Source organism: Pleurodeles waltl, chromosome 2_2 (genome assembly GCF_031143425.1).
Source record: "Pleurodeles waltl isolate 20211129_DDA chromosome 2_2, aPleWal1.hap1.20221129, whole genome shotgun sequence".
NCBI classification, from domain to species: domain Eukaryota; kingdom Metazoa; phylum Chordata; class Amphibia; order Caudata; family Salamandridae; genus Pleurodeles; species Pleurodeles waltl.
Window position 1 is genome coordinate 317,403,566 of NC_090439.1, and position 16,084 is coordinate 317,419,649.

General features: G+C 45.0%; 1 protein-coding gene across 2 annotated transcripts in view; it reads right to left on the minus strand.

Annotated features, from left to right (window-relative positions):
• Positions 1-16,084, minus strand: part of ATP9B (ATPase phospholipid transporting 9B (putative)) — a 2,250,419-nt gene that overhangs the window by 666,470 nt on the left and 1,567,865 nt on the right. For both annotated transcript variants that reach the window (XM_069219789.1, XM_069219790.1), the window contains exon 14: positions 14,308-14,420. In XM_069219789.1, the coding sequence (XP_069075890.1) occupies positions 14,308-14,420 (113 nt within the window). The remainder of the gene's footprint in view (positions 1-14,307; positions 14,421-16,084) is intronic.

Here is a 16,084-nt window from a genome sequence, read left to right on the forward strand (position 1 = left end):
ACAGCATCTTGGTGTAGCTCTTGAAAGGCTGAGGGCAATGTTGTTAAAACAATGTAGCCCTTTCTTTGCCCCTGCATCACCATAAAGCTCAAGTTTAGAGTGCCAATCACTTCTCTCAAAACCTTATTCATTATTTGAATCAAACAGGGGTAATGAGAATTGCAGGACATAGAATTTGCATGTTAGAAGTGTACAGAGTGATTTCTAATGTAAAAGTCTACTTAACAATTCTCAATAAATGCCCCATTAAAAGAAACTTTGTGGTATATATTTACAGCTGGTTTTTCAATGTATAGGCCCCAGCATGCATATCTCTTAATCATGCAGTGATGGACGTCTAGCAAAATTCTTCACATAAGTATCTGTCTCTTGCTATAAGCCCATGATTGACATAGATGTCTGCTTCATGTGAAAGAAGGCTCTATCCTTTTGTGTTATATCTGGGACCTCAAATTTACTTCGCCATTTGGGCATCATGCATCTATGGCACAATATTCTTATTTAACCATACATGTATAACTACCAGCCACCCTTCCAGCATGCAAGCATGTCCTCTCCATTCATCGTCAGGAAAGTCCCCGCCTGTATTTCCTCCCATTTTTTCAGAGTCCTATTGGTATTACCCATCAATAAAGCCCTCATGGAGTTTAAAGAGAATGCTACCTCCTGACAGGAATTCTATAGAGAGGTCATAAAATCCCAATGTTTGGCATTTCAAAAGTTATGGCGTAATTATGGGTCCTTTCTTTTAGAGAGATCAGCAGATTTTAAAATAGCTCTCTAGTTACGCAAACTGTAGTGCAGATTTTCCATGCACTGCATTAAATTCTTATAGTATTCCATTAGCAAATATATAACTTATTTTCCCGCAGCTGACATCAATCCACATTGACCTGCTTCCTTGGGATCCAGTGTGTCCAACACTGGATGAGAATAGAAGATCCACTGGATGATGCTTGTTTTCCCCCTGCCCACCCCATTATTCCCAATACCAATAGTACATACACTAGCTGAGTGGATATGGTGTTTAGGTGCATTATCTTCCGATTCCACATTTTGGAATGGTAAAGGCATGGGTACATGCAAAGGTCTGCATGATATCAACATATCAAACTTCACCAGTTTCATACAGTTAATCAGTAGCATGCTGTATTTGTGCAACAAAATAACAAAGTTCATAGTTCACTACCGTAGCCACCTCTTTGTTAACAAAAACAGATTAAAACAGGGCGGCTTACTGGCACTTCTACTGTTTTCATTATGTACACATAGGCCCTCATTACAACACTGGCGGTAAATCCCACTTACCGCTGTGCAGAAGACCGCCAACACACCGCTGCGACCGTGGAAATCCGCCAAAGCTATTCCGACCCAAACGCCGGAATCCGCCAAACTCTAGACACCCACACAAGTCTGCCACACCAAAGGTCAGTGATAAACTGGCGATAAGAAAACCTCCACCGTCACGCCAACAGGAATACGCTCACACTATCACGACCCATGAATCCACGCAGCGGTCTTTCAACTGCGGTATTCCATTGGCGGTACACACCGCCGCGCTCAAAATACACACACATTTACAAAATACAACCACATTGGTAAATTCGAAATACACACACCTGATACACATACACACACCACTCCCACACACTCAATAAAATATATAACACCCACCCACATCACCCACAAACCCCTACGACAAACATTTGAGAACGAAGCACTGCAGAGAGCGACGCCACCATCAACAAACTAGCATCCACAGTCACACAACATCACTCACAGAACATCCACGCACCTCACACAACACACAAACACATCCCCTCATACACCACAACACACACCACCTCACACATCACCCACACCACACCTTGGCACCGCAAAGACACCCCATGTTCTCTGAGGTGGAGCTCAGGGTCATGGTGGAGGAAATCGTTTGGGTAGAGCCACAGATATTCGGATCACAGGTGCAGCACACCTCCATTGCTAGGAAGATTTGGCTACGGCGCAGAATCGTAGACAGGGTCAATGCACTGGGACAGCTTCCAAGAACACGGGATGACATCAGGAAGAGGTGGAATGACCTACGGGGGAAGGTGCATTCGGTGGTCTCAAGACAACAGATTGCAGTACAGAGGACTGGCAGGGGACCTCCACCTCCTACCACACAACTAACAACATGGGAGGAGCAGGTCTTGGCTATACTGCATCCTGAGGGCCTCGCAGGAGTAGCAGGAGGAATGGACTCTGGTAAGTCAAATCTTAACTATTACATCCCCCACCCTACCTGCATGCTATCACATACCCCCACCCTCACCCCCATTACTCCAACACCTCACATATGTCCCACTATCACAAACCACACATCCCAACACCAAGCCCTACATGCAACACCAAAGCATGGACAACCATCACCAAAGCATGTCCACTACAGATACCCACACAGATCCCCAAACCAAATATCACACAAGGTCCTAGACAAGAATGTAAGCACTGGGGTACAGGGTCACCCACCCATTGCACACCTAGGCACACACAGATGCAATAATCATGCCTTTACACCCCTGCAGAACACCTACCCAACGTCACCGGACAGGAGGTTCCAGACATCTCCACCCCCACCACAGAAGAGACCCACAGTGATGACAGCAGCTGTGTCCAACTGGATCTAGATGACCAGCCCGGCCCATCTGGGACCTAGGGACAGTCGGTTCCCCACACACTGGCACATGCCACCACAGAGCCTCCCCCTCAGGAAACACCACCACAGCACCCACCCAGCGGGCCCATCCTCTGTCCCCACGACACGTCAAGCAGCAGTTTGTCCACCACTACAGGGAACCCAGGCAAACACACAAACCCAAGAACATCAGGGACCTGGGGGCAGTGGCAGTGGGCACACGGTTCAGGGGTCAGAGGAACAGGAAAACAGGGGAACTGGGAGGACTGCTGTGCGACAGTGGGAGGACAGGCCCAGGGAACCCACTCTCAACGAGGCCCTCTCCAACATCATGGGAGCGTGCCATAATTCCCAGGAGACGATGGCAACGGTACTGGCCAAGTTTCAGGAGACTGTGGCACGATCAAGCCTGTAGGTGACTATTACATGTCTCTCTTCCATTGTCGACAGGTCCACCAGCGGTCTGTACACCGGAGGATGCCGCCATCTCCTCACCTGCCCCAGCGGACGTGCCCTATGGACGAGAACAGCGAGCACAGAGTCAGCCAACACTGAGGTCGTAAAAAAAGATTTAATTGCACACATTTGTCAATCCGCTATGTGCCTGTCTCTGTGTGTATGCAAGGCCTAGATATGTGTGACGCATTTACAAATAATGCCACGTGGCCACCTGAAATGGCGGCTGCCTGACCTGTAAGGTGGGATAAAGGGATATGAGGTAACAGCGCTGGCATTCTACACCGTCGCGGTAGGAGGTCGAAGACCGTGGCGCAATCCTGCATTGGTTAACATTGGACCCTATGGGTCTGAGGAGCCAATGATGATGTACGCCGGCGGTGACGGTACGCACCGCCGCGGACGTGACCGCCATTTTCTGTGTGTTCACTCACTTGATACCTGCCCTTCGACAGGAGAGGACCTACACTGCAAGTGCTGTGTCTGGAAGCGACAATGGCTCATGTGTCTGGGGAAAGGGCCCCTGCCTTCACTTTGGAAAAGTTGGAGAAGTTAGTGGATTGGGTCCTTTCCCAGTACAAGCTACTCTACGGTCCTCAAGACAAACAGGTGAGTACATGTTGAGCATGCTGTATGGGCAATGCCTGTTTGGAGTGGTGTGGATGGAAGATACAGGGGAGGCGGGGACTGAGGCTTGCATGAGCGGACGGTGAGTATATGTGCGTCAGGGCAAGGGTGGGAGCGTGGGCCAATGACTGTGACGGTCCGGACGGTTAAAAGTTTTTCCTTTTGCCCTGTACTATTCCTGTAGGTCAGCGTCCACCAGAAGGATATTTGGCGTGCCATCGCCAAGGACGTCCGGACCCTGGGGGCCCACCACAGACGGAGCACCCACTGCCAGAAAAGATGGGAGGACATTCGACGCTGGAGCAAGAAGACGGCGGAAGGCCCAGCTGGGGATGGCCTCCCAACGTGGGAGGGGTGCCCGTCGCACCATGACCCCCCCTGATGTTCCGGATCCTGGCGGTGGCGTATCTGTAGCTGGATGGGCGCTTGAGGGCATCACAGCAGCCACAAGGGGGTGAGTACAGTCACATCCATCTGACTCTGTGCGCATTAGGAGGTGTCTGGGTGGGGGAGGTGGGCAGTGGGTTACTCTAGGCCAGGGCGAGCTTTATAGGCAAGGACCCTTTGTGAGGCAGGCTATGTGGCACCCCAACCCCACCAGTGGTAAGAGCCATCTACACCTAGTCAGGCTCCTGTGACTTCCATGTGTGCAGCAATCGGGCATAGGCCTTGTACCCCATGTCCCTGTGATTAATTAGGGAACTCTAAGCACATGGCATAGTGCAGAGGGCTGCTGTGTCTGTTGTGTCCGCCAACGGTAGCAGTATTTCATGCACTGAACATGTCTTTCTTCCCCCCCCTTTTTGTGGTCTCCCTGTTCTTGTGTGCATTAGCATCATCAGGCGGAGGAGCAGTGCCACCGGAGCAGGAGGGAGGTGCATCACACATGGCCCTGGAGGGCGAGACAACGGAGTCTGAAGCCACCAGTGGGACGGAGGGCGAGGGGAGCGCCACGGCGGGGACAGGAGCACAGACAAGTGACAGCGACTCCTCCTCTGATGGGAGCTGCCTTGCGGTGGCGGGCCTCTCTGTGCCCACCGCATCTACGGGTACAGCCGCCACCCCCCCTACCAGCACCGCCCTCTCAGCAGCCCCTCACCGTGTGTCCCGTGGCCGCTCACCCAGGAGGGTGGGCATCTCCTTCGCCCCAGGCACCTCAGGCCCTGCCAGAGTCAGCCCTGCTGCCCTCAGTGAGGAGGCTATTGACCTCTTGTGATCCCTCACTGTTGGGCAATCTACCATTTTGAATGCCATCCAGGGTGTAGAGAGGCATTTGCAACAAACAAATGCATACCTGGAGGACATTCATTCTGGCCAGGCAGCCCAACAGCGAGCATTTCAGGCTCTGGCCTCAGCACTGATGGCAGCCATTGTTCCTGTGTCCAGCCTCCCCCCTCCAACCTCCTCCACCCAGACCCAATCCCCTGTACCTCATCCTATTCCAAGCACACCATCAGACCAGCATGCACACACCTCAACACACAAGGGTGGCTTAGGCAAACATAAGCACCACACATCCCACAGGCACTCACACAAGCATCATACCCATGCAGACATACCAACATCCACTGCCTCCACTGTGTCCCCCTCCTCCACGCCTCCCTCCTCACCCAGTCTCGTCTCCACTCACACCTGCATGCACTACATCTTCAGCCACTACCTCCATCACCAGCATACCCATCACCACACACCGCTCATGTGCACTCACCACCCCACTACCATTCACACATCCCCTGTGTCCTCTCCCAGTGTGTCTGTGAGCCCTCCTCCCAAAATACACAAAAGCAGTCACACACCCACCCAACAGCCATCCACCTCATAACAGCCTCCATCCCATGCACCTTCACCCAAAGTCAGCAAACGTACACCTCCTAAATCCACTACCTCTTCCTCCACTACCAAACCCCCTCCATCTACTCATCCCAGTGTGTCTAAAAAGTTTTTCCTTTCAAATGTTGACCTCTTCCCTACACCTCCCCCCCCTCGTCCATCCCCTAGGGCCTGCCTTTCCAGGTCCCAACCCAGCACATCAGCCACCACATCACCGGGCACAGTGGTGCCAGCAATAGCAGGGTTTTGGAGTGCGCCAAGCAACAGGGCTGCCAGTGTCCCAAGGAGCGAGGCCAAGGACATTCCCCCACCTCCAAAGCAGAAAAAGTTGCCCACATCCCAGAGAGAGAAGGCGAAAACACCTGCCACCAAGGGCTCAGGAAAACAAAAGTTGAAAGTGGCAAGACAGCTGTGCCACCATCCAAGGTGGGAAAGGGCCAAAAAAACAAAGGCAGGTCCATGTTGACGCCAACCTGCACAGCGGACAAGACCGGCACCGCCACCTGCACCGCCGTCACAGACACCGCCGCCAGCACCGCCGCCAGCACCGCAGACACTGCGCCCTTCACCAGCACCGCAGACACTGTGCCCTTCACCAGCACCGCAATCAGTGAGGCCGCCACCAGCACTGCCGCTACTGACCCCGCCGCCCGCACCCCAGCAACATCCTGAGCCAGTGGCACCACCGCAGACATGGCTGGCATCCCCAGTGGTCAGTCGTACGAGGCTGGTGGTCAGTTCCAGGAGCCTGGGCAGCTTGCATGTTGCACCGCCGTAAGTGGAGTGTCACATCCACTACCTCAGTCCTTGGCAGGATGAAGCACTCTGGGCACAAAGCCCCCTCCAGAACCAGTGGAGAAAGGCATCCACTTGAGAGACTGTGGCTTTGCACTCCCCAGGATAAAGCAGTGGGCAAACCACCCACTGAAGAGACTTGGGAGACTGTGGCTTTGCACTCCCCAGGATAAAGCAGTGGGCAACCCACCCACTGGAGAGACTTGAGAGACTGTGGCTTCGCACTCCCCAGGACAAAGCAGTGGGCAACCCACCCACTGGAGAGACTTGAGAGACTGTGGCTTTGCACTCTCCAGGATAAAGCAGTGGACATGGAGCCCCCTCGTGGAGCTGGCATCGTGCACTCCATTCCCCCTGAGGTATCTGTTTTGTTTCGATCTAATGCCCCTGCAGTGTTCTCTCCGTTTCGAGTCGGGTATCGAGTGTGGGCCTCGCCCATGCATTTTGGGCCCAGTGGTCCACGGACTATGAATGGTGCAGTACCCGGACTTGAATTGTTGGTGTACATAATTGTTTATACTGTATTTAAAGTTTTGCAGTACTCACCATTTTCGTCGCCGCCGTCTTTCGTGCTCCTGGTAGAGGAGCTGGAAGACTATCGCAGGGAGGATTTGGAGTTCTGGCTCCATGGCGTCCTGGTTCCTCGTGGGTTGTGTGGAGGTGAGTGTTTTCCCTTCCACGTCCTGTTTCCGCCGTGTTTTTGTTCGCGTTGAATCCGCCCCGGAAAAGGTGGCGGATTGGCCTCTCATAAAAGTGTGGGCGGTACATTGTCTTCCACCTGTCTGTTGGCGGTGACCGCCATGCTGTTTGTTTGTACCTCCGTGGCATTCGGAGTGTTAAAGTGGCTGTCTATGTTGGCGGTTTCCGCCATGGTCGTAATCCCATTTATTTTTACCGCCGGCCTGTTGGCGGTTTTACTGCCGCTTTACCACCTACCGCCAGGGTTGTAATGAGGGCCATAATGTCCCCTTGGCTTTAACTATACTGGAAGGTGATGCCACAAGAGTAGGGGATCGAAATAGTCCATGTAAATGACATGGTAATATTCGATCTTACACCAAGGGGCCTTCAAGAATGCCTAAATAGTCTTCAACAATACACTGAATGCCACTGCTTAAAGATAAACATGACAAAAAGTAAACTTTTTGTCTTTAAGGGTAAAGAATTCCAGAATAAAATAAAATATGAATGGCGTCTGGGTAACTAAATATTAGAACTCGTAAAATTGTACCCTTATTTAGGGATTTTCTTTCCTCTAACAAAGATAAGAAGCACATACGCAGCATTGGGCCGGAAAAGCCATGTCTCATACATTCATCTGAGAACGTTTTATAATGCTTTAAGCCGTTGCTCATCTTCTAATACCGTTTGAAGATAAACCCAAGTCTTATGTATTCAACAGAAACGCCTGTGTCCTTTATTTTTTTTAACACTAAAGAGGGAAAAATATTACACAAATTATGTAGTCTGAATACTCGAGGTGCTGCTACTCAGGCTATTTGATTGCAGACTGGACTGAATAGTACGTTTGTCTTGGGATCAGTAGTAGTTTTACGCTGGGAAGCAAAATGATTCACAGTGAAGAGAATTCCTTACGGAAATTATTCTATTTAGAAATATTCAACCAAAAAAAGAAAAGATAGTACTTTCCACAGTAATGTTATTTATGCTCTGGAACAATTCAAGATTCAGTGTGATGAATTTGAAATTATGTCTATGCCGCAGTTGAAACTCCAGCGTTAACTGCTTTATAGCAGTGTTAGTGTGAATGTGGACACTGGTTTTGCTCTAATGAGGAAAAATGAAAATTATTTATTTCTTCTTGTATTGTGAAAAAACTCATCCACACTTAACCTGGAACCTAGATCATGGCGTTCGTTGTTTGATCTTATTACTAAGAATTAACATTTTACCATTCAAGATTGTCCCTGGTTCTTGGCAAAATCACATTTTAAGGTTAGGATATGCAAGTTATGTAATAATAGTGAAAAAAATCTTGATCATATAGGTTTCGGCTGTCCAGCATTAAAGCTCGTCATCAGTTTTTGAAGCCCTTTTCTACCAGATCCAGTATATATTCTGTGGAAAAAGACCAAGAACTTTTATTGTTTTCTGAAAATTAAATGCTATGTTTTGAACGATTTTTATTTTTGAACATTTTTAATATTTATACTGAAAATAAATTATTTTTATTATGTCTATGGATCTGTTTGAAGAGCCAAATCTTTAACAATAAAAACGTAAAACTTGTACAAGAGTACAGTTATTAGTTATATTTTCTGTGATAACTTTATGGAACAGGTCAGTTGAGGCAGATATGTATCCAGCTCCCTGAGCAGTCCCCTCTCTACCAAAATTGGAATGGACTTTAACACACACAAATCTAGGCAGTATTCTCATTTAATTTATGGATGTATGGCTTTATATCCAATTATCATATTGGTGATTGTTTTACTTCTTTGATTAAGAGTGCTGCTGTGTATTCCAGAACATTTCAGATTGTGAGCGATAATTTGATTCTCAAATATCTGAATCATGGGAATGAACACTTCAAACCTAAGAGCATGCCAATACACAACCATACAACCCATAGAGAAAAATAGTGGTTTAAGTAAAATTAACTTGAAGTACTGCAGCTTCCTCAAATGTCTCAATTTTTCTTAGCATGCAGCCATTAAGATTTGGTATTAGATTCTAAAGATTCAAGGACAAAATGATTGGTTTACCACCAAGTAGTATTTGCCAACTCTAAACATTTTACTGCAGTTTACTTTAAATATGTTCTATAGCCAAGGAACATAATAAAAGGGTGGTCGGGAGGAATAGGCCAACCTGCCTTGTTTGCAGCTGCCAGTCTTCTGCGTAAAATCATAGTGCCAACTACAGCCGATAGACCAACATACAACTGTGAAATGCAATTGATTAGGCATGATCCGAACATGCACACTTTAAGGGAAAAGAACAGGAACTACTAAATCACTGAATCAAGTGCATTTCCAGCACCAAAAGTCACAACAGCTACTTGATTTACTGCCATCAATTCTAACAGCTGGCACAGAGTCTGAGTCAGGCAGCAGTGGGATATAGAATGTGCACTGGTCAAAGCAATTCAATTTTTTATCGGCATTTTGTATCTACTGTGTTGTTATAGTCATTAGAAATGTAGTGCCTAACGTCATAAGTAATAAGGGTATAAAAAGAAGGTGTAGCTTTGATATTCCTACCTGAATGTGGTGGGGTATTACACTTATTAAGCACAAGGTTAGGTAAAATCCTACTACTCTAAAACATCCAAGAATACCAGCAACAGGATTCAAGATGCAACTCCTCCACTCCTACCTTAAGGGCACCTCCCAAATTCAAATTGGATTTTTATCCTTTGGTGCTGAAAAACTAATTTACATTACTGTCCCTCTCATAATTTTCCCCACAACGCTGACTCACAGGGATTTTGAACATCAGATTTTCCATTGAATCTGCATTAGATTATCTATGCACCAGAGTGTGTAATGGTGATCTAAGCTAAACCAAATTCAGTGCTCGGAGATGCTCACAAACCTGGGGGCTCTTTTTATTAGCTGTTGATATTAACCTGAAAGGGCTTCAGTGTATTTAGAATTCAGGCTGTGGTGCAGACTTCGAGGGAGCGTACAGAGCTACATGTCTGCTGCATGTGGCGAACAAAAATAGGAGGCATATCTGAGAAGACATATGCTTTCGCCAGGAGTCTGACGTTTGCCGGTGTTTTTTTTACGATTCGACAATTTTATGGTGTTTTTATGTCATGAAGACATTATTTTGTGGAACAAAGTCGCAACCTAAATCAAATGTATTTTCACATTCTGTAAGTAGTTAACAGACTCTATTGCAGAGGATAATTTGACAAACATTTGATGTATTATAAAGTATCTGGCTGTAGTTCGTTAACACATAGCTTTGCAAACTTTAAAAGCTGTTAATAAACCCCCTGTGGCACATGAAATGCAAGGGGTCTAAATATTCAGAAATGTATACAGTGGCAGCAGGTGATCTTTGAAAGTGATGGAGCATAATACTGAACTGAATTCAAGTGTGCGAGCAAGCCCAACTTCCTCTGTAAGGGTAAGGGGTGGAAGTAGGAGGCCCTCCCTCCGAGAAAATGTTGAAAAAAATATATGATCAAGTAGTGCATTTTAAAACACACTTTTCTTTACATACATTGGTTCAAAAGCCATAAGCTCTGAAAGAGCAGTAATTAAATAATCAACTCCTTTCATGATGTTCAAAACTAATGTATCTTGATGCTCTCCATGGGTTGAGCCCATTTTTCCAAAGCAGGCAAGAGGCGCGCGCGCGCGCACACACACACACACACACACACACACACACACACACACACACACACACACACACACACACACACACACACACACACACGTAAAAAACTACTTCCATCGTGCCCAAGCCAGTGTTTTGTCATGGGTGCCCCCCCCCCCCCCCCCCCCCCCCACTCTGATCCCACTAATAAAGTAATGGTGTCTTTTTATTCAGAAGATTATGCACAGTTGGTCAGTGCTAGAATTTCACCATTGATGCCGTCGTTATAATGTAAGTGACACGACTGTCAAAAAGTACTTCTGGTAAATCAAGGCCAACATTTTATCATGCTTGCTTCCTTCTCTCTCGAACGCAATGGTTATTCTCCCATATGCTAAGAACTATCTCCACTGTGCTAGTGGCAACATTTTGTCATTGGTGGCTCACATACCAAAAACTGCCTCCTGTACGTGAGCGTCACCATTTGTCTACGGATGCTCCATATGCACGAACTATTTCTAGCATGCTAGTGTGAGTATTTTGCCAGATGTGCGAATTATGTCAGGAATTATATCTGGAATTGCAATGCAGAGCAAAGTGAACAGCAGTGAGGAAACCATAGAAATTATATTTCTGGGAGAAACATGAAGGGAAATGTACAATTAGTCAATGCTAAAGAAACAATAATTGGGTAGAACTTGCAGAAATTAAGCAGCGGGTTAAAAGAAGAATAGGCAAGCGTCAGCCAGTTAAGTCACAATTAATACACTCAAGAATCAAATGTGTGTCTTCATCAGGCAATCAGGAATGCTGGTATGTAGGGCAGATGGGCAATCATTGTTAAGTAATAGCCTGAGAACTTTCTGGACAATTAGCTAAACCCTTAACCGACCTCGCTAACAGCCACCAGACCTCTTAAAAGGCACAATGCAGACCCCCACCCGAGCAAGGAAACCACTGAGAGAAGCCTATTCTAGAATTTCCATACATATATGACCTGCCTACTCTCTCTTCCACGAAATGGCTACAGCCGAAAAAGGTAATCAACCACTGCAAATGGCAGCCCCACATCCGTGCTATTCATTCAGATACTCTTCCAGCACAAGGACAGATCTGTCCTAAGGACAAATAAGGAAACATAATAGAATGCCTCAATCGCTGGTCTCATTTAAAAATGCTGAAACTTACTATGCTATTCCAGAAGTGCTGACAATATTGTGTTCTCCAAATCTCACTCATTAAATAGGTCTAAATAGGGCTAGTAAATTGTGGGATCGTTTTGAAAAATACTTAGAAAAATACATAAACCCCCTTAGAATACATGCTCCAATTTCCCTTATATACGCAACTACAAACAATACTGCATCAGAACTATCTTGCTCAGACTCACCATAAGTTTTAGTTACCAAATTCTCACTTTGTAATAAACACGATTAAGTGCTCCTCCGTTCTTTTAGATCCAGCAGTTGGTGGGCAATCTATATATGGCAGAGACGTAACACCCAATCATCCAACTAATCACATATCTTTCCCCCATTCCTGTCCCTCCTGCCCAACAATGTCTACCTCTTCTTTCCACTAACTCCTCCTTCTACCCCCCTCTTTTTTGCCTAGGGCATCTGGTCTACAGGTAGTTCATTTCTCACAGGTCTGTGGTTCCCTACATGTACTGCCATACCCTTGTCAGCTACCGAACTGCATAAAGAGTTTTCTCCAATACAAGGCCTCACCTTCAGATTGCCAGCAAATCTTACTCCAAGAATAACCCGTTTCAGTGGACTTTTTATAGTTCCATCATTCTGTCTATACTGGGGCGCCTTGCATAATTCAGGACTCTACCTGACAAACTCTAGCAATTACCCTATGGATTGTGATTGCTTAAACACTAATCTCTGGACAATTCTGTAATACTACTTAATGAGTGATGCTCTGTCCTATTTCCGGAACTTTAATAAAATATTCACAATAAAAAAACAGAATACCTCAATCACATTATCCAGTGAATAGCATACAGCTGCTTTAGAAACGTTTCATAGGTGTTGTCTACGGCTGGAATTAACAGTAATACACTCCCATTTATATGGCTTAAATCCCTAGGTGAGAACCTGACATCAGTTGACAAAGTAAAACTCCTGGAAAATGTGTATGATTGGAATTCCTGTTCAAAACCAAAGGTAAACGCCAGTCTCAAAGATCCATTGTTACACAGAGAACAGGACATAGAGGTCTCCAGAGCCGGTCTCAGTGTGGGTGAAGGGTTTAACACACGGACAGTTGAGCTGACATGTACACAACCGCAAAAACGAAACACCTCTGTGTTGTCTATTTTATTTATGTCTTGATTCAAAAATAAATATGCATCTGTATTAAAAATTGCATTAATTATGTGGAACCTTTTGCCAAATGTGTATTTAGTCAATAATTCCATGGTAAAAGAAATCAAAAGGTATACAATAAAGGAGTCAGTGTTCACAGCCAGATCAGAAATGGCTGTTAAAGTCCGTTTTCAAAGGAATCACGGTTATTTTCAATCCTCAGGCGTAGTAGGTTTAAGACCTTTGCATGATTAGGAATTTGTGCAAAGCTGCACTGTAAGCAACGGAAACTAACACTAGAAATTGCTCTAAAATTAGTCCGTTATATAAGGTTCACTATGACACTTATTTATACAAAAAAAAAAATCTGAAACGTAAAACGTTGTATTTGTTAATTCCCCAATCCTCGATTCCTGCCAGTCTAATAACCCAATAGGTTAGGTTTTCATGCAACCTTTTGAACCTATCTACTCAGTGGTTTAAAGATTTTACTGTCCAAGTATTTAGAGTCAAAGTTGTGACCCAAAGTATTCACACAAACTGAAATGTCTTGCAACTGGGGGGTTAACTTTGTGGTTGATTTATGTTTTCCTCAAATGTAAAGGTGAGCACAAGCACAGTCCGAAACTGTGAAGCCAGGTGCACGTTTAGTCTGGAACACCAAGAATTTTAAAATCCCTTGGTTACTTTATGATCACAAAACTCAAGAAGCTCCGCACAGCCGAGAAGGGAATCTGAGAAAATAGTTTGACTATCTCAGTTCTCGGTTTCAATGATCCTGCCCACCTCGGGATCTATTCCAGATAATCATCTTGCCCTTGCCCCTGCCCAGAAAGCAACACCGCTGTAAGGAGCCAAAGGCACTGAATATTATCTCACCTCCAGGAAGAAGCTGCTCTCCCTTCTTTCTGTCGCTAAGGCATGCCCACTGTCTTTGCCACCCTGACAATTTAAAAGCTCCTGCATACCACCCAGAAGGTTTGTTTTCTAGGTTTCCACAAGCTCTGAGGCAATCACTTGTCGGTTGCATAGAGTGCACCATGCTACAAGATGGTAGCAATTTCGGAAAGACAGTGCACACCATACAGCACAGTTCAAGATTCTGTGACAAAGTGACTTTTCACAATGTGCTGAAGTAGTAACAGACGTTCATGGATGTTACTAGCTAAGTTTGTCTTTATAATAGGTGCTCACACCAAATGCTAAAATATCAGCAAAACATGAAGAGTACAATTACATTTTCAATGTCAAATGTAGATGTGAAGTATCAAACCAATGAAACATCAATTTAAAAAATCAAATGAAAATTACCTGCGTGTAAGTGCTTGAAATATGACTTTGAATTTCATCCATTGTGTCGGTCCCATAGGATACAGTTCCAAGGTGAAGACGTTTAAATACCATTTCATTTTGAGTAAGTGTCCCTGTAAGAGCACATCATATCAAGAGGAAATATTGTTACCTGACAGAGAACACAAAGTTATTTCAAAATAATATTGTATAAACGTTTTTAAAGACTTGCTGTTGGCTAAATTACCATGGGTTCGTTTTTTATGGCTGTGAACATTTATTTACATTTGAGCAGCAATAATCAAGAAAAGAATTGGCAAAGCCAAACAATTTAGGGCCCGATTTAGATATTGGCAGACAAGTTACTCCATCCCAACCGTGACTGATATCCCATCCACTGAAATCTAAATCCCATTACATCTTACAGAGCTAGGACTTCAAGGAAAATTAGATGTGTTTAACTCTTAATGTCAAAGGAAAAAATGGTAGTAAATATGGATAAAACGAAAATAATGGTTATAGGGAAAAAAGAGTGTATTTAGCTACTGTTTGGGAGGAGAAAAAGTAGAAAAGGTTAAAAAATATAAATAATTAGGCATGTGGTTTGACTGAATTAAGATGGCAAGAAGATATTAAAGCACTAAGAATAGAGCTTTAACATCGGTATGGGGGTTAAAACAATTTAGCAGTAAATATGGGGGGCCGTCACTTCGTCCGGTGGTGTCTGCTTTTAATGCTATGGTACGTCCTCAATTCCAATATGGGATAAAAGTCTTAAAACTCTCTGGGAGGCAGAGCTGGGAGGCAGTAGAAAGTAAATTTGTAAAACGCATGCTATCGCTGCCACCCTAAAGTATGATACAGCTATAAGGGCGGAATGTCAAATGACGGCATTGACCTATCAGTGAATGCAGGCTGCACTGAAATTTTGGTGGAGCCCAAGAGAAGAGGGAATTTCAAAGACCGCATGACTGTGTAAAATAGAAATAAAGAAAAGTGAGTTACACTGGGCATCACAAGTGAGAGGGCAGTTAGAAGACAATGGTGTCCTCTTAGGCTTGCCTGGAAACCAGTGGTGCAGAGAACAAATTCCTAAGTAGGTGCTTCGTACAATGGTAAATGAAAGGGCAAGAGAGGCAGATTTAGAGTACCTGGAGAGGAAAATCTCCACTCAGTTTACAGTAGATGGGTGGAGGAATGCCGAAACTTTTTCTTATATAGAGGCCCTACCAAATCCAAGAATGAGAGGTGCAGAGTTGCAATTTAGAGTCGGGCTAAACCCCAGCTTTATGGTCCCTAATGCAAAAACCATATTTAAGCATGACCAGGATTTATGTAGATGTGGCCTACAACAAAAATGCAGTGCCCAACATATTTTATTGGATTGTTTTTTAGATGTGTGTAAGAAGTTTTCAAAACCAATTTTTAAAGAATATAATATCATAAATCGGGATCAAACGCTTAAGCTATTAGTAGACACAAGATTTTGTAAAGTAACGTGTGCACTAGGCCAATTTTTAATTGAAATACGAGGGGTTTTAGTCGGGCTTACGGGGCCGCCATAAAATATAGTATGTGAAGCTTATAAATTTATTGTTTTTAAGTTATACTGAATGATTGTTATATAGAATATTGGTCTTGTATAATATGTAGGTTTAAAGTAAAAGCACTGCCACTTTTTTTTAGTGCTGCGCCATATGTAAATCATAAGAATTATGGTTTTATTGGAAACATGAACGGATTAAGCGGGTATGCACAATGTACTTTGTAAATCAGCAGGGAACTGAAATTAGTATGC